Source organism: Ricinus communis, chromosome 9 (assembly GCF_019578655.1).
Source record: "Ricinus communis isolate WT05 ecotype wild-type chromosome 9, ASM1957865v1, whole genome shotgun sequence".
Taxonomy (NCBI): domain Eukaryota; kingdom Viridiplantae; phylum Streptophyta; class Magnoliopsida; order Malpighiales; family Euphorbiaceae; genus Ricinus; species Ricinus communis.
Window position 1 is genome coordinate 5,998,822 of NC_063264.1, and position 19,585 is coordinate 6,018,406.

The 19,585-nt window shown below is 33.2% G+C and overlaps 4 protein-coding genes and 1 non-coding gene across 9 annotated transcripts; 2 read left to right on the top strand and 3 right to left on the bottom strand.

Annotated features, from left to right (window-relative positions):
* The first annotated feature begins 666 nt into the window (after window positions 1-666).
* LOC8280618 (probable magnesium transporter NIPA1) lies at window positions 667-5,887 on the top strand. The gene is made up of 9 exons (XM_002518004.3): window positions 667-913; window positions 1,030-1,230; window positions 1,393-1,449; window positions 1,846-1,936; window positions 2,106-2,266; window positions 3,968-4,095; window positions 4,177-4,314; window positions 4,768-4,860; window positions 5,227-5,887. The coding sequence occupies exons 2-9, from the start codon at window positions 1,104-1,106 to the stop codon at window positions 5,440-5,442; spliced, it is 1,011 nt and encodes a 336-aa protein (XP_002518050.1). The 5' UTR covers window positions 667-913; window positions 1,030-1,103; the 3' UTR covers window positions 5,443-5,887.
* Window positions 5,888-8,910: 3,023 nt separating this feature from the next.
* LOC112534680 lies at window positions 8,911-9,017 on the bottom strand. The gene has a single exon (XR_003078965.2). It is a non-coding gene; the product is annotated as a small nucleolar RNA R71 (small nucleolar RNA).
* Window positions 9,018-11,260: 2,243 nt separating this feature from the next.
* On the top strand, window positions 11,261-16,981 carry LOC8285038. Of its 2 annotated transcripts, XR_007217252.1 has the most exons (4): window positions 11,261-11,454; window positions 11,575-13,044; window positions 16,137-16,640; window positions 16,784-16,981. XR_007217252.1 is itself a non-coding variant. In XM_015718602.3 (2 exons), the coding sequence occupies exons 1-2, from the start codon at window positions 11,445-11,447 to the stop codon at window positions 12,954-12,956; spliced, it is 1,392 nt and encodes a 463-aa protein (XP_015574088.1). In that variant the 5' UTR covers window positions 11,261-11,444; the 3' UTR covers window positions 12,957-13,155. The 2 variants fall into 2 exon arrangements, 1 of the variants encoding a protein (XP_015574088.1); XM_015718602.3 differs by lacking the exons at window positions 16,137-16,640; window positions 16,784-16,981 and having other exon boundaries at window positions 11,575-13,155.
* Window positions 13,968-16,268, bottom strand: LOC112534675 (F-box/kelch-repeat protein At3g06240). Of its 4 annotated transcripts, XM_048378879.1 has the most exons (3): window positions 15,839-16,268; window positions 15,500-15,571; window positions 13,968-14,487 (listed from the first exon to the last, which is right to left on the bottom strand). In XM_048378879.1, the coding sequence occupies exons 1-3, from the start codon at window positions 16,266-16,268 to the stop codon at window positions 14,444-14,446; spliced, it is 546 nt and encodes a 181-aa protein (XP_048234836.1). In that variant the 3' UTR covers window positions 13,968-14,443. The 4 variants fall into 4 exon arrangements, with proteins under 4 accessions (XP_048234836.1, XP_048234835.1, XP_048234834.1 ...); XM_048378878.1 differs by having other exon boundaries at window positions 13,968-15,571; XM_048378877.1 differs by having other exon boundaries at window positions 15,500-16,268.
* A 95-nt stretch (window positions 16,982-17,076) lies between the features above and the next one.
* Window positions 17,077-18,460, bottom strand: LOC8285034 (F-box/kelch-repeat protein At3g23880). The gene has a single exon (XM_002517999.4). The coding sequence runs from the start codon at window positions 18,367-18,369 to the stop codon at window positions 17,149-17,151; it is 1,221 nt and encodes a 406-aa protein (XP_002518045.2). The 5' UTR covers window positions 18,370-18,460; the 3' UTR covers window positions 17,077-17,148.
* Between the last annotated feature and the right edge of the window lie 1,125 nt (window positions 18,461-19,585).

Consider the following 19,585-nt stretch of genomic DNA (forward strand, 5'->3'; position numbering starts at 1 on the left):
AACTCATAAATATGTAAAAACAGAATATAAAATAAAACTAACAATATCGGTATACATTCTCTAAAATACTTACATTTCTCATTCTAGTGAGATAAAATTAAGACTAAATGAGGCTATAGCAAAAGAAATTGCTATAATTTGATAGAAAAATTATTTCTTTACTGAATTTAATATTTAGTAATAAATTCATTAAAGATTATAGTTGATATTTTAAACTGTAAGGTTGAATTTGTAAATTTAGCTAAAGCTGATGAAACATCAGGGAAAAAAAAGGGCTAAATATATTCGATTTGACTTGCTTGTATTTATTATGATATTTAAATAGTTTTTGACAGATAGTTTCATTCAATACGTCAATATCTACTAGCATAAATATTTTAATGTTATCATAAAACAGAGTTTAGATGTCTATTATGTTAAATTAAAAGTGTTTAAAAGATTATAAAACTAATTTTTATAAAAATAAATATAAAACTAAAGTTTTAAGTATTTGATTGGTGAAATTGAAAGTTAAAATACTAAAATAATTAAATAATTAAAAGTAAGGGGTGTGAGGAAAAAGAAAGAAGAAGGGTATTGCTGGAGGAGAACGCGGGATGCGGAGGCAGTCTTAAATTTGTGGGGTCTTTTATTTATATTATTCTGTAACAGACTTACCGTTGCTGCCTCTTCATTCCCTTAATTGTCTCTCTTTTTATTTCTCTTCCCCTTTCATTGATCCCTATTTCCTTTCCATTTACATTTTAACATTCGCATTCTTTCCCTTTTTTCTTTTCCATTTTCTCCATTTCCCCAACAACCCATTTTTCTAAAATTGTTTTTATCCCAAGATCACCATTAAACCATCCATATCTTGGCATCATGGAGGTGGGTCTTTAGCCCCATTGCCCCATTTGCATTGTGCCAAGAGAAGGTTTGTTCCTTGATATTAATAACGTTAGCAGGATGAATCTGTTATTAAAATTATGATGGCTTTGAGATCATGATATTGAATTATGGTTTTTGATTGATTGGATTTTATTGGTGTAGGAATTGGGATTGGTGATCCTTGCAAATTCTTGGATATTGGTCTTCAATTCTGTTATTTATTGATTTTTTTGATCATGTGGATATCATCTGACAATATTCATGGATTTGTTTTGGCAATTTCTTCGAGCATTTTTATCGGTTCTAGCTTTATTGTCAAGAAGAAAGGTCTGAAAAAGGCTGGGGCTAATGGAACCAGAGCAGGTTCTATTGTTTTCTTAATCCAAATATAGCTTGTAAATCCTGATTTGTACAACAGTCATTGTATTCATGAAAATAAAGGAACATACTTTTTGTTAATATTTTCTTAAGCTTTATACATGTAATCAATTGATGTACATTGGTAATGTGGTTATACGTGATCAGGTATGGGAGGGCATTCGTACTTGCTTGAACCATGGTGGTGGGCTGGGATGTTATCTAGTAAGTTTCGTCATTCTTTAATTTTAATTTTCTGTCTGGATGAACCTTATGCAAATATTTAGATACACGTAAATGCATGTGCTTACATACATAAAAATGATACATGCCTACACACATATACAATTGTAATAACCATCTCAATGCCAATGCAAAAATCTTTTTTGGTTTTTAAATTTTGTTAAATCTCAAGATATGTGCTTCCTTCCTTACCAGGTGTGTTTTTTTTTTTTTTCTTTTCCTGATATTAGCATGACCCTCGTTTTGGCAAGAACAGTGGTACTTGCTAATGTAGTTCGCTGAATAGGGATTCCAATCCTGTGCTAGTAAAACTTCCTTTTCTTAGTTTGTAGCAGCCCAGTTATGATTTATCATGATGATGACATTTTTCTTTTGCAGTGCTTGTTGGGGAGGCAGCTAACTTTGCTGCTTATGCATTTGCACCTGCAATTCTGGTCACACCCTTGGGAGCTTTAAGTATTATTTTCAGGTGATGTTTCTATCAGTGGCAGGAGTACATTAAATAGATGTTCTTACATTTCCTCTTTATTTGGTGCATGTACAAGAGGCGTCTATATAAGTCTTTTACACTGTCTGATGTGAATTTATATGCCTGGAGAAGGTAGAGAGTATGAGCTGATTAAAAACTTATTCTTCAGTGCAGTGCTAGCACATTTCATCCTGGAGGAGAAATTGCATATCTTTGGTGTGCTTGGATGTGTTCTTTGCGTGGTGGGCTCTACGACTATTGTTTTGCATGCTCCGCAGGAAAGAGCTATTGAATCTGTTAAGCAAGTATGGCTTCTTGCTACAGAGCCAGGTATTCTTCAAATTGTAGTGCAGTTTCTTGCTTTCAGCTCTCAGATATATATGCTCTCAAGTTTTTCTTTTGAAGAAAGAAAAAACATGACAACTGAAAAGGGAAAATTCAAAAAGAAATCCTGCGTGAGATGTATATTGTCCATTCTCCATGATCATGAATACTCAGAAGATATTTCTAGTAATGGAAGCATGAAACCCTTTTTCCAGTTTGCTTTCCATTTAGGATGTTACTACTTAAGACTAACAGAAGAGCTGATTTAGGAGATTTATTTGGCTGTTGTCGGGGTGGATTCATCATCTAAAGTGAGTGGGGCCTAAACTTAAGCATCAAATGGTTCGATTTCTAAATTAGACTGAATTAAGAAATAAAAATCAAACTGTTAAAAAAATAATAATAAATGGAAACTGAAGTATTTTATGTTTTAATTTGATTCAGTGGTTTTATTATTGTAAAAATGAAAATAACATCAAAATATAATCCTTAACATAAGTATTCTGCATTTTCATGAAAATGGTGTTGTTTTTATTTTATTTTTTCATTTTTTGAATTTGATTTATCTATTATTCAAGTACCTCAAATTACTATTCAATTAGTAATTTTTAAGTACTTTCTTCATTTTTATCTCTTATAAAATTATTTTTTATTTTAAGTTTGATTTATCTATTATATTTTTATTAAATTATGAAACACATTCCTCTTTAATAAGTAAATGCAGTTAAATCTCTTTATAACGATACTCTATATAGGAATAACCTTTATATAGTGACAAAAAGTTACGGTTTCAATTTAGGCCAGTTATAAATAGAAATAAACTCTTTATTGTAATAAGTTATAAATTTTTTAAATTCTGTTTTAAAAAAATATTCCTTTATATAGTAATATTTATATATAATTTTAAAAATATATATATTATGCTATGTTTTATCTTACAATAATATTGTTTGTCTTATAAATCTTATTTATATAATATGACAAAATATTTATATATTTTATTTCTTGTTTCTATCATTTTACCAACAAGATTAAGTATTAAGTTCCGCCCCTGAATATTATTATGTGCACAGAGATGAATTGATAGCCTTACCTGATACTAAAATAGAGAAAATTTCTATAAAGCATTATCTGATCCCTTGCTAGGTCCGCCGCTGAATATTATTATGTGCACAGAGATGAATTGATAGCCTTACCTGATACTAAAATAGAGAAAATTTCTATAAAGCATTCTTTGTTTTGTTACTGCTACATCTTTTTCTTTTCTTTTCCTTTCTGTCTGCGGTGAAAAATGTTGAACATGTTGGGATTCATTTAGCTAGATGGAAGTTCATCAAGAAAACTATGGACTATACATTAAATAAAAACTGTCACCTCATTGCATGTAGACAGGGAAACCGAAGACATCATTTGGTTCAGATGTAAAATACTTGATTTGGCCAGTCAGAACTCTTCTATGATCTCATTGCCATTCAGTTGGAGCTTCTAGTAGTATGTTATTGATTTAGTACATAAGAATTACGGTTTACTTTTCATTTTTGTTTTTGGTTGAGAAGAAAATCATAATTATTTTGGGTTTGATTTGCTATCTCATGCTTTTCATAGAATTAAACAGTACAAACAAGTTTCTCTGAATCATACATGCAAATATAAATATACGAGTACTTTTAGTTATATCAAACTGAGATGTATTTGTTTCTTTCACAGGTTTCCTTGTCTATACTGCCATAGTATTGATTGCAGTTGCTGTGCTCATATTTAGATATGCACCACGCTATGGACAAAGCCATATGATAGTTTATGTTGGAATTTGCTCTCTCATGGGCTCTCTTACGGTCTGTTTATCATATATGAAGGGTTTAGTGATTATGAAATTTCTAGTTGTCTTGATTCACTAACTTCTTGTATTTTTGTAGGTAATGAGTGTGAAAACAGTGGGAATTGCTCTGAAGCTCACTTTTTCTGGAATGAATCAATTTGTCTACTTTCAGACATGGCTTTTCACTATAATAGTGGTGTTATGTTGTCTTTTGCAGATCAACTACCTGAACAAGGTAAATTTCAGAGATTCAACTGTAAAATGATATTATGGGTGTCAGGTTTTTTGGAGGGTTAGAGATTCCCCTTGGTTTTTGCATTTCCAAGCAAAGAACCTTGAAATATCATGAATTCGTTTAAATGATTAGAAATGAGGTATATATATAGGTTGAAATCTCAAAATTTGCCCGACTCAGATCTACAAATGGCCTCCATAAGTTCTTTAACTTGTTAAGAAGTAAGTTTACCCTCATCCTGCTTGCACTGAATGCAGGCATGATTCCTAAAGGAATAGGAAATACTTTCTTATGTTCCTAAATATTTGAACTGAAATTTTCACTTACACAAACATCTGCTAAATTCCCAAACTTGTTTTTGTGAGTTTTCTGATCTCATCTTTTTGGAGTTTAAGAAACATATTAATTTCACCAGACGAATGCTTTACGTAGATCTCTTATTCATCTTTGCAGGCGTTGGACACCTTCAACACAGCTGTTATATCTCCAGTTTACTATGTTATGTTCACAACTTTCACCATCATTGCCAGCATGATCATGTTTAAGGTAAACATTTTCTTATTCTGGAATTTCATGCGACGTTAACGTTTCATGAAGGTGTTCGTCCATCATTCTACATCATGTTATCAGAAATCTTTCGGCCAGCTTCCGCATTACGTCAGATATTTTTAAAAGATTGCATGTGCTCTAGGTTCATATTCCATTTTCGTTTTCTATATTAGAAATATTACCGATATGATATAAATTCCAACTGCTAGCATTCAGTTCCAAACTTCCCACTGCATGGTGAAATCTTTTACCATGTCAAACTTTGGTCCCCATATTACATACACTGATTGTTGCGAGATTTTTTTTTATCAAGCTCGTGATGTCCTGATGCTAGTCCTCTATTTTATTTGGTGACGAATACAGGATTGGGACTCGCAAGAAGCATCACAGATAGCAACTGAATTGTGTGGTTTTGTAACAATCCTGTCCGGTACCTTTCTCCTTCACAGAACGAAGGATATGGGGGATGGTCCTAGTCCACCTGCTGAATCTCCAGTTTTTACACACACGAATTCCCCATCAGTGGAATCGCCTGTTTTTACAAATTCACATTCCAATACCAGCAGGAATTCCGGATAGCAGCGTACATATCAACGTTTTAAAACAATGAAATGGAAATGTTTCAGTTTATAGGCAAAATCCTACTTTCAAGGTTGGAAGGATCTTGACAGCAAGCATACAGAAGCAACATTTTTGTAAGCTGATAGGTATTTGCTTGACAAATTAGGGTGGCATGAGACAACGCAAAGATGGAAAAGTATTTCATAACACAAAGAAATGGTGATATGCTGATGACATTTGTAGGGATCCTGAGACACTTACTGACAGTTTCTCTCTGCTTTTTTCTTTCTTTTCCATTTTTGTTGTTGTTTTTTTTTTTTTCTCTCTCTTAAGAACAGACTAGCTTGTGAATATGTTGGGGGAGGGGGAGGATGGTTTAATGTTTATGGGAGGCAGCTGTTTCTTGAAGACTAGACAGATCAGTTGATACTTAAATCTGAATGATTTCGGTTCTTATTCACTATTTTGTGCTATCTTTGTTTCTCAAGTTTCAATGCATAATTTGAAATGAACACTGTCTTCTGTTAAGCATGCAGAAGATCAAGAGGTGAAGTTCATAGATCCTCTTAGGCTTCTGTACACAGCCTTCTATCTTCAACCCTTTACAAGCAACGAAAGCTGTTTAGTGTTAGATTATTGCTTGGAAATTTAGATGAGAGTGCCTGAATCCTGAATAATCCGTATTTTCTTGCCATTTTAGTCCTTTCGGCAGGTCCTGAAAATGATAAATTTTAGTAACAGACTATAAAGAACTTGTTTGTTTCCATTTGTTGTATTAAGCATCAAAACCTTCATTTTCTAGGAAAATTTAACACAATTGATTTCTGTTTTGTCAGTTCCTATCAGGTTGGCTATATTTTATTTTCACTTTCTCATGCCATAGGTCATAACCAAGAGGGTTAAAAGAAGAATATGTGTAAATGCCTCTACAATTTAATTGGCTTAATACGTGTGGAGACACACGTGCTTGGAAGATTTGAGTTTATCTATTAGATATTTGAATTTAATAATTATTTAATATATAAATATTTGACAATTAATAACAAAAAAAACTATAAAACACGCACGCTGACTTAGATTATAAAATTGATACGTAAGCTCAATTTCATAATGTGACAAATACCTAAGTACGTGTGACATTTATTTTCAATTTTTTTCTATGAGAAATTTCATTTTAAGGAGAAGCTATTAAAATCAGTCTGAACATCAATCTTAGATACGATGATGAGTTTGAAGATTCAACAAATTTTTGTTCAAGAATCAATAAAAATATGAGAAGAAAAAAAGAAAAGATTTAAGAAAATGAAATAAAACCTTGAAAAGAAGATAATGATGAAATAATGAAGAAAATAGTGATATTTATTTTAAAAATTATAATAAATTCATATTATTGTCACGTTAGATCATGAAAAGGGATCTCGATAGCATGTTAGAACTTGATAGAACACATTTTTTTTTTTTATGTAAGTTGCCAAATATTTATGTGTTAAGTAATTATAGAATTTAAATATCTAATAGATCAAATTCATAGAATAAGTGATCGGTCCAAATTATATATAGATATTTATGAGTATTTTAGAGCTTTAATGATATATTTCTATATATAATATGGTGAAACTATGTGTTTTTACCTCACTTAAGCTTAATTGTCTATTTTCAGGAATACTAGCAAAAAGAGGAAAATATAGAACTAAAAGAAGCTTAATGAGATATGTTCGTATCAAGGCCCAAGATTAAGACGCATGGACTACTAATTAAAAGTTCTAAAGGACATTTTAGTCATTTTGTATAATTATTAGGATTTATATTAAGAGTTATTTATGGGATAGTATTTGGTGGAGATTAAGATACCTAAAGTCTTATCTATTAGATAGACCTATATTAGTATACTTATCTTTATGAAAATTTATATAGAGGAGGACTCTTCTATATATAAATCTTTGCAAAACCTAATTGGAAAAAAAAAAAGAGGAAGTAAGAGAAGAAAGGAAGAAAGGAGGGGAGTTTTCTCCTACCTGCTCTCTATCTGCCACTATTATTTTTCCCATAATTCTCTACAATTTTTCATAAACATTTAGTTTTAGTTTTCATTACTCTTTTTAGAATCTAATGAACTTTTCAATAAATTGAGACTGATGGCCAATTTTCTTCCTACTTGAAGAAATTATTGATCTAGAGAGAGTTTTTACTTTTTTATGTCTTTCTATTTAATACCATGATCATTGGGTTAAATATATTAGGCTAGTTTTCATAAGTGTTTAATTTAGTCTTTTTACTTTTGTATGAACCTTGTTATTTATTTATTTAATGAATGATTTCTTTATCTTCGTATCTTTATTAGTTTCAGTTATTATTGTTAGTTAACCATCATATCAATTTAGCAATAATAATTGTTATGAAAATCTTTAGGTTTAAAAGTATTAGAAACATCATCTTTACTTTAATCTATGTTGGTATAAGAAACCTAGGTTGCATCATTAGCTTGAGTGACTTAGGGAAAAAGGCACATCACCATCTCGTTCATTAGATCTAGGCTTAAAGTAAAACAAGAAGATTACTAAGTAAATGGCTAGATTAAATACTATCTTTAGCATATAGTTTTAGATCATAAGCATTTGCATTGCATATTTATTTATTGTTTAGTTACTTTACTTTATGACCATTATTCTCTCAAACATACGATTTAGAGTATTTAGATTTACTTTTATTATTTTGTGTTGATAATTAGTCTTTATAATAAGTGCCTCATAGTTCATTGAGAGATCGACCTCGTGGTGAACTTGTCCTTACTATAGGAACGATTCGTGCACTTGTGAGTACTAGAAAAGACACATCAAGTTTTTGGCGCCGTTGCCGGGGAACTGTATCCAAATTTATTATATTAATCGATTATTCAAAGTGTCTTGTGTTTGTTAGTTTGCTTTGTATTTTGTAATTTATTTTGTTTATGTGTTTTGTAATTTTTTTTATTTATGTGTTTTTGTTTTATTTGTAAATTTCATTTTTAAGTTTTTTTTAATCTGAAATTTTCTTTTATTTTGTATGCGAAGCAGGAAACAACTAGAAGAAGAATTAACAGAAGAAGTTGATATCATGGCAAACCCACAAGGAGAAGTAGGAGCTGAAAGGCGAATGACTATGAAAGATTATGCACTGCCTACAATTGGTAACACTACTTCATGCATAATTCTAGGTGATGCATCTAGGAATTATGAACTTAAGAGCATTCATTTTAATATACTTCCTTCATTTTATGGTATGCCTAGTGAGGATGCATTAACATTCATTAGAAAATTTTATGCCATAGTTCATGCTTTCCCATTATCTGGACTTAATGAGGATCAACTAAGAATGAAGTGTTTTCTTTATTCATTGAAAGAAAGAGCAAAGGCTTGGTTAATAACCTTGCCTCCTAATTCTTTGAGAAATTAGAATAAAATTTATCAAAAGTTTATGAGTAGATTTTACTCACAGCAAAAGACTAAAGAATTAAGAGGTGAAATTTCTAATTTTTATCAAGAGAATGCTGAATCTTTTCATGAAGCATGAAATCGCTTCAAATCACTTCTATTGCAATGCCCACACTATGAATTTCCACTATCAATAATCAACCAATTATTTTATGATGGGTTGATACACCAATATCAATGTATGGTTGATAATGCAGTTGGGGTGTTATGTTAGAAAAGACACTTGATGAGGTTTATGATATCTTTGAAATGTTAGGAGCCAATTCTCAATAAAAGAGTGTGAGGACAAAGAGAATAGAAGTAAATGAAGTGGTAGCTAATAGTGAGATGGTCATACAATTTGTTGAATTGACTAAGCAAGTCAATATGCTTACTTTAACAAAAAAACTCACTAAATAATGAGGTATGTGGTATTTATAGTCATAGTGCTAATGTTTGTTCATCTTTTAATAATTACAGAGGAAATATGTATCACCAAACAAATTTAATAGATTCTTACTAACCCATGCATCCTATGAATGACCCTTATTCCAATACATATAATACAGGTTGGAGAAACCATCCAAATTTTTCTTGAAAATACAATGACCAAAACCCACCATAATTATTGAGAAATCAAATCAACCTCATTATCAAGACCAATATTCTCAATTCCAAAGGGACTCCAATCCTTTCTTTCAAGATCAAGAATAAACTCTTCGATCTAATGAACAAAGGAAGCCAAGTTTGGAAAAAACACTTCAATCATTTATGATGGCTTCTCATGATAGGATGGAGAGGAATGAGAAAAAGACAGATTCCATTGAGACTTCACTGAAATGTTTAGAAGCTTAAATGGGACAAATTGTTGAAGAGCTCAATAAAGATGAACTATCAAGTCAACCTGAACAAGCCAGTTCCATTATTACTATAAGAAGAGGTGAGATTATCGATAATATTGCTATGGAAACTGAAATGAATTCTTCTTTTTATGCAGGTACACCTAAAAATGATGGATTAGTGCAAATCAATAAGGAGAGCATACAAAAGGAAGAAAAAGTAGAGTCTAATCTTAGGCTTGAGAAGAAAGAAAAGGAAGCATTTTGTAGATCTGAATTTCATAAGGCAGCTCAGCCTTATAGACCCTCTATTCCTTTTCTAAACCAACCTAAAACGAGCAAAAAGGATAAAAAAAAATTTGAAAGTATTGAGATGCTCTCCAAAGTTAATACTAATTTACCTTTGTTGGATGTTATTAGGAATAAGCCAACTTATGTAAAAAAATCTGAAGAGTTAAACACCAACAAAAGGCGATATGCGAACAACGAAAAAGTACAAGTAGCAAGTATAATGCTTCAACATCAATTGCCTCTTAAGATGAAGGATTCTGGTAGCTTTACCATTGATATTACAATAGGTGATAAAAAGCATACAAAAATTATGTTAGATTTGGGAGCAAGCATCAACTTGATGTCGTATTCGATGTATGAACTACTTGGCTTAGGAGAGTTGAAGCCCACCACTATGTCTCTACAATTTGCTGATAGATCGATAAAATATCCTAGAGGTATAGTGGATGACTTGCTAGTACAAGTAGGTAAGTTAATAATTCAAGTTGATTTTGTAGTACTTGACATGAAAAACACACCAACAAGGGATAAATAGCAAACTATACTCCTTGGTAGACCTTTCATGGCAACTAGTAGAACTGTGATTGATGTGCATGATGAAAAACTTACCATGACAGTTTTAGGAGAAACTGTGGAATTTAAAGTATTTGATTCTCTAACTTTTTTTTTTAAATCTACTATCGATAAGTGTTCATATAATTATTTAGATTTTCTTATTTATGAACAATTATATAATAATATTTCATTCTTAATTAACAAAAGCTTTTGTGACACTTTAGATGTTCGCATAAAAATATAAAGTCATACTTGAAAAGAATGGCTTAGAACCAAAAGGTGGAATTTTAAATTAATTTTTACTTTATTTAAAGCACATAAAAACTAAATTTGTAATTAAATTTTATAAAAAAATTTAAACTTTAATCAAATATAATGTAAGAATATATAATCAGTAACTTTTGAAATGAGAATTATTTTTCAAAAGAAATTTTAATATATGATATGAATATCGAATTGATGGCATGGCATTGAATATGTATCAAATACGGACATTTGTTGCTTTTTATAATTATTAATCAATCAATCACAACCATTAACCTGGTAGACTGATAATGAAAGTGACGAGATTTTTTTCTCTTTTGGCTTGACAATGAAAAGACAGGATTTACCCTCACTCAATTTTACCACAGCAGTAAACAACTGTAGTTACCGTGGCCCAGCAATAATTATTTTATGAAAAAGAAGAAAAAGAAAAAAGAAGAGCAGCGTCCGTTGGACTGTACGGAACGGAATAGAGCAAAATTAACTTTTGGCTTCAAAGTATAATCCCATATCACTTTCCCCCAGATTCCATCATTTTCTCTCTCAGTTTTCCCGGGAAAGTCCTCCACCATTAAGCTCCAACAAAACCCATATCAGCTCTCCAAAGAAAGTTCTTCAATTTATGCCTCGAGGTAATCTCTGATTCTCTCTTCAGTAGCTCAATTTTGTTGGTTTCTTCCATCTGGGTAGGTTTGAATTAGGCTTTTTGTTCTCTGTTAGCATGTGAATTTAACTAATGAATTGAGTATTAGGGTCAGTATTGGTGGTTGTAATTACTGATTTATTGATATTTGGGCGTCTGATGATGCCACCGAGAAGAAAGAAATGGACTGAAGCAGAAGAGAAAACCCTAATTGAGAAATACGGTGAGATGGTCTCTGATGGGACACTTGCCAAAATGAAAACTAGAGAAAAGAAATATAAACCCATTGCTCTGTATGTGAATTATGTGCATCATGTTCGTGATCCTATTACTTACCCTTGGCAATGGACATGGAAAGATGTGTCCACTAAGGTGCAAAATATGAGACATCAATACTTGCTTGTTAAGCAAAAGATCAAGAAGCCTGAGCTCTCTGCAGTGGTAGAGAATTCAGGTGGCGGAGAGGGTACTAATAATGCAGATGAGTTTGATTGGGTGGAAGGGCTGACTCATTGGTCGAATTTTTTGCTATACAAGGAAGTTTTCGGGGATGTTCCGATAGCATATACTTCTAATGGTAGTAATGGGAATGATTTGACTGGCGTCTTAAATGAGGATAGGGAAAATGCTGCGGGGTTGTTGGGGGTTGGTAGAGGAATTGAGATTGGGGAGTTTGGACAGTTGGGTAATTCAGCTGATGGCGATTTTGTGGGGATTGATGGAGGTGAAGATGGGATGCTGGGTTTGGGGTTTGATTATGAAGGAGAAGAGGCAGAGGAGAATTATAACAGTAATGAGCGCGTAAGAGAGGAAGGGGATGATGGCTTCATGTATGAAGAAGTAGATGTGAATGTGTCTAATTTGAGGAAGAAGAGGAAGGTGTTGAAGGGATTGGAGAAGAGGGTTCTTCGGTTCCTTTCAAACCAAATAGGACAGTTGAGGGAAATGGAGGCTCGGTTTGAGCAACATGAAGTTGAGAGAGAGCGGGAGAGGCAGAGGAGGGAGAATATTCGAATTGAGAGGGAGCAAGAATGGGAACGGAAGCTGGAAGAGAGGGAAGAAAGAGAAAAGGCTAGGGAAAAGTTGAGGTGGCAAAGATATCAAGAATGGGAAGCCATGGAAAAGGAGAGTGAAGAGAGGGATCAAAGAAGACGAGAAGAAGAGTTGATTCACGAAAAAGAATGGGAAGAGAGGACAAAAAGGAGGAGATTAGATTGGAAGAAGAGGATTGATGGGATGTTAAATCAACACCGAGTAGAAATGGGGCAGATACAAACGCGTATTCTTCATGAGCAACAGAACCTTACTAGCCAATTTCTTGGGATTGTTTCACAATGGACAGGTCATCCAACTGGGCTCTCTGATCATACTAGTGCTAGTAATCATTATCTTTCACAAATGATGCAGAATTTGCACCATGTGAATATGGTACATGAAGATGCCAGAGTTGATGGAGATACTCAAGATGATCAATTTATAGTTGATGGATGATGTCTTCTCTCAGCACCATCATCTGCTTTGTAAGCTTAAATAACAAGGAGATATGCTAGGATGTTTCTGTTGGTGACAAGGTGTAAAGGTCAGTCAATTATTAATTGCATCTTTCCATGTATTCTTGATTAAAATTGCTTATATATGTATCTGTTTAGTAGAAATTTTAGTCAATAAGAATGATATTTATTTATTTTTATTTTCTTGTAACTGTATTTATAAAGAATCAACTCTTTCTGGAAATAGCATTGATAGTGGTTTATGTACAATAAACCTCATTATAGCTTTCATTTCCATTACTCCTTTAGTTTCCCTGAAGAGGACAGTAACACATAAGCGAGTGTGATGAGTTAAAATAGTCTGTAAAATTCCAACATGCATGTAGGGTAGGGATTATGGTCGCCTGGAGATTATTTAACCTGTCTCTGGGATATGGTCTGGGTGTGTTTATGCTGACGGATCCTCTTAAGTCCTGCTGTCATGGATGTGTGGTCTAGAAGTTTGCATTAAGGGGTTTCTGGTTAGTTCTTTCTGGGTTAGCAAGCTCATGATGCAAGAAGAGAAGGTAAGAAGTTATGTTGTCATTTTTGGATTCAAGTTTAATTAATATTTTTGTCAGTATAATACTAATATAGGTCTACTAGAATGGTTCAAATAGAAGTGCCTTAAATTGACTACTGTAAATCATACAAAGGGCTGCTTTCAATTGCTTAGTGTTGTTAGGCTTTCCTAATCCTAATTTCTTTTAAAAAAAAATCCTGCTAGAACCTGTAATTATTCTCAATTGTTATGATTTTGGTCATGTACCTGTTGCTGTAGGATCAAGATGGAAATAAACAAAAATGCGTAGTTAGGTTTGGTGTCAGTTTAGCCTAGCCTGTTACCTATATTTAAACCACAATCTGTCCTCGATAATATTTGAGAAAAGCCCTTACTTTCTTGATTTTAAGATGTCAGAAAATTCTATAGTAAGAATATACTACTCAGGAGTTTCATGATTACACCTAAAAGGAGAAGGCCAAATAAAATAACATTTTTCTTGAGAAATTGAAGAAGGAATTGGCTTTCAACTTGAACTAAGGTGGTTCGCATTAGAAAAGGATTGAACACTTCCAAAGCATTTCCAAAACAGATTGAGAACAACTGAACACTTCCAAAGCATTTCATTCCCTGGATTGATCATTGCGTTATGAATACCATCAGCTGCAGAAGGGTAAACAAAATCCCAAACTAAATTAGGAAATGTCTTGTAATGATTTCCAATTGACTTTGAACCCCAAAAGTGTCGATGTGCTTGAAAAGCACCAAAAATTCTAAGTTTACCATTCAGGCTCTCAAAACCAGCTCTGACAGCCATCTTATACACTATATTAGCACCTCCAATAAAGATATTGCCAAAATCTCCATGATCAAGAAGCCATGGCTCTATCTTTGTACCATTTCCCACTGAATGAGAAGCTACCCATGGAAGAGCTTGCTGGCAATCTTTATATGTAGCAGCAGGAAGAGAATGCTCTGGTGCTAACCTGTACTGTATAGATAAAGAACGTGAGATTCAGATAATAAGAATGGATATAACAGTGGCCAACGAAAGAGAAAGCTGATCGACGCAAAAAGAACCAGCAGGGAAATAAACCGAGATTGGCGTTTTTTTGATTGTTGTGTTAGTTTTGGCTTATGGAGGCGAGTAGAGATTTTGGGTTTTCACTTTCAGAGACCGTTATATATTTCTGATGCAACTCCTGCTTCTTGGTATTGGTCAAGTGATAGTGGCACATTCGGTGAGCCCATTAGACATTCTACTGAGCCGTCTTTGTGGAGATGAACAATCTCGGGAAGCTCTCTTGATAGTTCTTTGGTTGTGGAAACCATTAGTGAAGTGAAGATTGGAGAAGATTTTGAGGAATCGGAAGGGAAAGTGAAGAAAGCTGAGTTGCAGTTTTGTTAATCAATGGAAATGCTACAAGGCAGTGATTGTGCTATAATATAGTACTTTTAGTGTCAAATTTTGTTGTTTGGTTTTCCTGCTACATAGAAAAGTATGCAAATTTTTTTCCTGCTACATTTTTCTTTAAACACATACAGATTAATGATCCTCAAATTAAAAAAAAAAAAAAGTGTAGAAAGCAAGCTAAATATCTAATATCTAATGACAAAGACTTTATTGCTAATGGATTACAAAATCCCAAATCATGCATAGGAAAAGAAAAAGAGAGAGAGATACAGGGTCTTTTAAATATTTGGTGAAATTAAACTTTCAGCATATAATCCTGATTCTGAATCCGTATCCTTCCCTAATCTAAAATACTTAAATACTCTTTCTTTGGGATTGTAAAGGAATATTTGATATCCATCAGAATCCATAAGAATTTCACCATTATTTGTTATACATAAAGCACTGTTGCCATATCCACCAAATGTGTCATGTGGGAAACAGAATAATCTGCTCCAAGGTGCTTCAACGTTATTAACATCCAATATCAAAGCCTCAAAAAAGCTTCCACTTTTTTCAAAAAAAACACACAAGGAGTTTCCTGACGTACCCAAACTTACTGCAGAGATATCATCAGAATAAAAACTGTCCGGTAACGTCAGGATTTCTTTGAATTTCTCCTCTGTCATATCAAAAGAAACGAGCACATAAGCTTTGTTGAGACCACTTTCTTTAGTTACCAACCAATATATAGCCCCATTCCAAGAAATTGATGCTACATGTGACTTGGGAGCTAAATCAATGTCTTCAATCTGTCGCCAGGTTCTGGTTTTTAATGTATAGAGTTCAACTATAGTTTCTTCAGAATTGTTAGAATTATACCTGCTTGCAAATAATACTTCGTAATCATCATTATTGACATTATAACCAATTCCATAAAGATACATACCATGAAAAGCACCATTAGGTTTTGGCAATTCTTTATAGTCTCCGATGGTCGGATTCCACAAGAACATGCTATCGTGATATTCATTGCATAAATAAACCAGGCCATCACAAGAACCTAGGATTCGGACATCGTAGTTGTCGTTTGGATCTTTCGCTATTGCATGATAACTCAGCTTTCGGAGAGCATTACTGATATCATCATTACAGTACGCTTCATAGTCTAAAGATTGTGGTGGCCAAGTAGCGAGGAGGAGTCTGTAGTGGTTACTAACATTGTTATTTTCCTTTGCTCTTTTCAGTTGAAGCTTGGCAAACTCAGGATTTGAGATTAAAGAAATCCATGTTTTGCATACGCATTTAAATCGGATGAGAGGCTTGACTGGCACCCTTGAGAGTATTTCTGTGATGAGATCCTGGGGTAACTTGGACATGAATTTGATTTGATTTATTTTCTGCTTGAGTTTGGTGCTTTTCTTTTTTCTTTCTATGTCATCTCAGGAAAGTATAAATGTATGGAGTATTTATTCGGTCCTGGCAAGACTTTTCAAACATATTGATAAACATGACTTCTTACCCAAATTGAGCTAGTCAAGTTTCTAATCGTTCATAGACTTGGAAAAGTTGAATATTTACAAGTGAACGAGTCAATCTTCTTTGGGAAATTATTATTCTTTTCAAGAATTCGGCAGAAAAGAAAGAAAAAAAGCCTGCTGGACTGTCACCATTCTTTCACATCCTTTCCACCGCAGACACATGGCATAACCCGCAGATCACTCAATCTTGAGAACCAAAATTTGAATAAGGTTCGTTCTTATTAAGATTTTCAAACTAGCTAGGCTTGATTGTAGTTTTTAATGATAATCTCCCTATTTTCTTTTCACATATAGCAAACTGAATTGCTTGAACATTTGGATATTTCATCATCTCTCCTTGTTATTCAACACAGTAACTACACAATCGGCAGGGACGGTTGGAGCAAGCATCGGCAAGGAGGAATATAGCACAGGGCAGCGGATGCCATGGACAACTTTTCAGTCCTAAAATTATACAAGGGAAAAAAGAAAAAACTCTGTGGTAGTAATTTCTTTTAATTTAAGCTATATGTTAATTTTTTTAGACAAATAAAGGTATGTGCATACCTCGACTAAGCATTTAAGAATACCACTATCTTCATTATATTAATTTATGTTTTTTTTTTTAAATAACGAACACTATTTATTACATACATAACAAAGAAGATAGTGAATGTATTCTCTTAACATATATGATGCATTCTGCTCCTAAGGGCTTCTTCTTAATTTATGTGCTCCCCTAAACATTAGGTGAAACTAGACTTTCTATATATAATTCTAACTCACAAACATCCCCACCATTATTCATCTCAAAATTCCTGAAAGTTCCTTCTTTTGGGTTGTACAAGTATAATTTCCATCCATCACATTCCAAAACAACTTCACCATTCTTTGTTGTGCATAATACTGCATTATCAAATCCAGGAAACCTGTCATGAGGGAAGCTGAACAATTTAGTCCAGAATGTTTCAGTGCCATTGATATTCAATACCAATGTTTCAAAACAGCTTCCTTTGCATTCACAGAATACACACAAGCTGTTTCCTGACATCCCTAAATTTGCTTTGTATCTACTCGGATCGAAATGTCTTGGTAGCGATAGGACCTCTTTGAATTTCTTCTCCACCATATCAAATGAAACAATAATATAAACTTTTTCACAATCACTTCCTTTCACCTTTAGCCAATACAGGCCTCCATTCCAAAAAATTCCTGATCTTCCTGACGGCTCAGGAGTTGAATCAACGTCTTCAATTTTTCTCCAAGTATTATTTTTCAATGTATAGAGTTCAACAGTGGTTTCTTCATTACCATCATCAGTAAAACGGCTAGCAAATACGACTCCATAATCATCAGTAGAAAAATTATAGCCAATTCCATGGAGAAACATTCTGTAGACAGCACCTTTAGGCTTTGGCAATTCTTTGTACTGTCTAGTAGTAGGATTCCATAAGAACATAGTTCCATAGTCATCAAGTAAACAAACCAGGCCATCACAAGACCCCAGAATTCGGACATAAAATGTCGGTGGACCCTTGACAATTGCTGGAAAACTAACATTTGTTATTGTATTGCTGAGATCATCATCGCAGAATGCTTCGAAGTCTAAGGATCGCGGAGACCAAGTTGACAGGAGGAGTCTGTTGCAGCTGATATTGCTGTTTTCTTTCGCCCGCTTAAGTTGGAGCTTTGCGAAACGAGGATCAGAAATTATAGAATTCCAGCTTTTGCTTACGCATTTGAATCGTAATAGAGGCTTGACTGGTACCCTGGAAAGTATTTCTACAATGAGGTCTTCAGGTAATGTGGATATTGATGTGTCTGGTTCAGCCTGAGCTGATGATTTGGTTCTCAAACGCTGTGTTCGGCCAGCCACTCCTCGTAGAGAAAGGAAAGAATTAAGTTTTTGTGGATTGGTGTTACCTTGTTTCCCTTCTTGCTTTTCTTTCTGTACAGCCATGATTAACCAGTAATAATCAGCTTGACTAATTTGGGTTTGCTTTGGTCAGTAACACTGTTCTTGAAGTATATATTCAAGAAAGCTGATACATGGACATGATCATGATCAACCATGTTTGACTTTTTCCAGGTCTAATATTGACCTTGTCTACTGCCACTATTGCAATTTGCAAAATTAATTATTAGCAGTGGCCAATTTTGAACAGCTTGGAAACTTCTTATATAATTATGATACGCAAGTATATTGTCACTAGCACCATTAATCTGAGGGTAGTGGCTTTAAAATTAATAACTCCATCAAAGTCTGTAAGCTAAGGATAATTATTTTATTTATTTTATTCAACTATTAGTTACACATATTCTCTTATACTGATGTTAATATATACATGTCATGGGTTTAGATACATGCTCGGTCTGTCTAAGTTTGTTTAAAGATTTTCGGGCTTAGATATGTATTTTTTTACTCTAAGCCCGTCCGAGCCTGAATAGAAAGTTCAATTATTTTTTTTAACAGACTTAGAAATATTATTTTATTAAAATCCATTCAACAAACTCGGTCTGACTCTAAAAATTATAAAATAAAAATTTGTATTTTTTTTATAACAAATCGAATTTACTAAAATTTTAGACACATATAGTATAGCGGTACAATACTAAAATTAGACTTTTATATGAGAAATCCGCCTCGAACTTTGAACAAATCTACCCTTGAAATAAAACAATGATTTAGATTATATTTGAGATTAAAGAATTTAAAGTGTCATTTTCGTATGTAGATGTATTCTATCCATTAAAAATTATTCAGACAAGCAAATTAAGATAAATCATGTCATACTAGCCATGTTAGTTAGTTGACCTGATTGACTAATTTGAGCTTGTCAAGTTTCAATGTTTCCCTTCTTTCTTAATCATGATTTATATATATATATATACATAAGTAACTCTGTGTATTAATTACTGGAAGCCCTCGTCAGGAATGATGTATGCATTAATTAATTTGAGATATAAAATTCCCTGGAACATCAATAAGAGCTAATTCATCCTGGTTTTTGCCACTGGATTCATGCCCTGATAAGTGATAAAGTTGTCTGATTTATGGTAGTCAAACGGCCAAACAAGATTGTGAAATTTATAGCAACCAAGTAGATGAATAAGATTGCGTATTCTACAAAGATGAAACATAAGAATTCATATAAAACCAAAAAAGTAAGAACCAA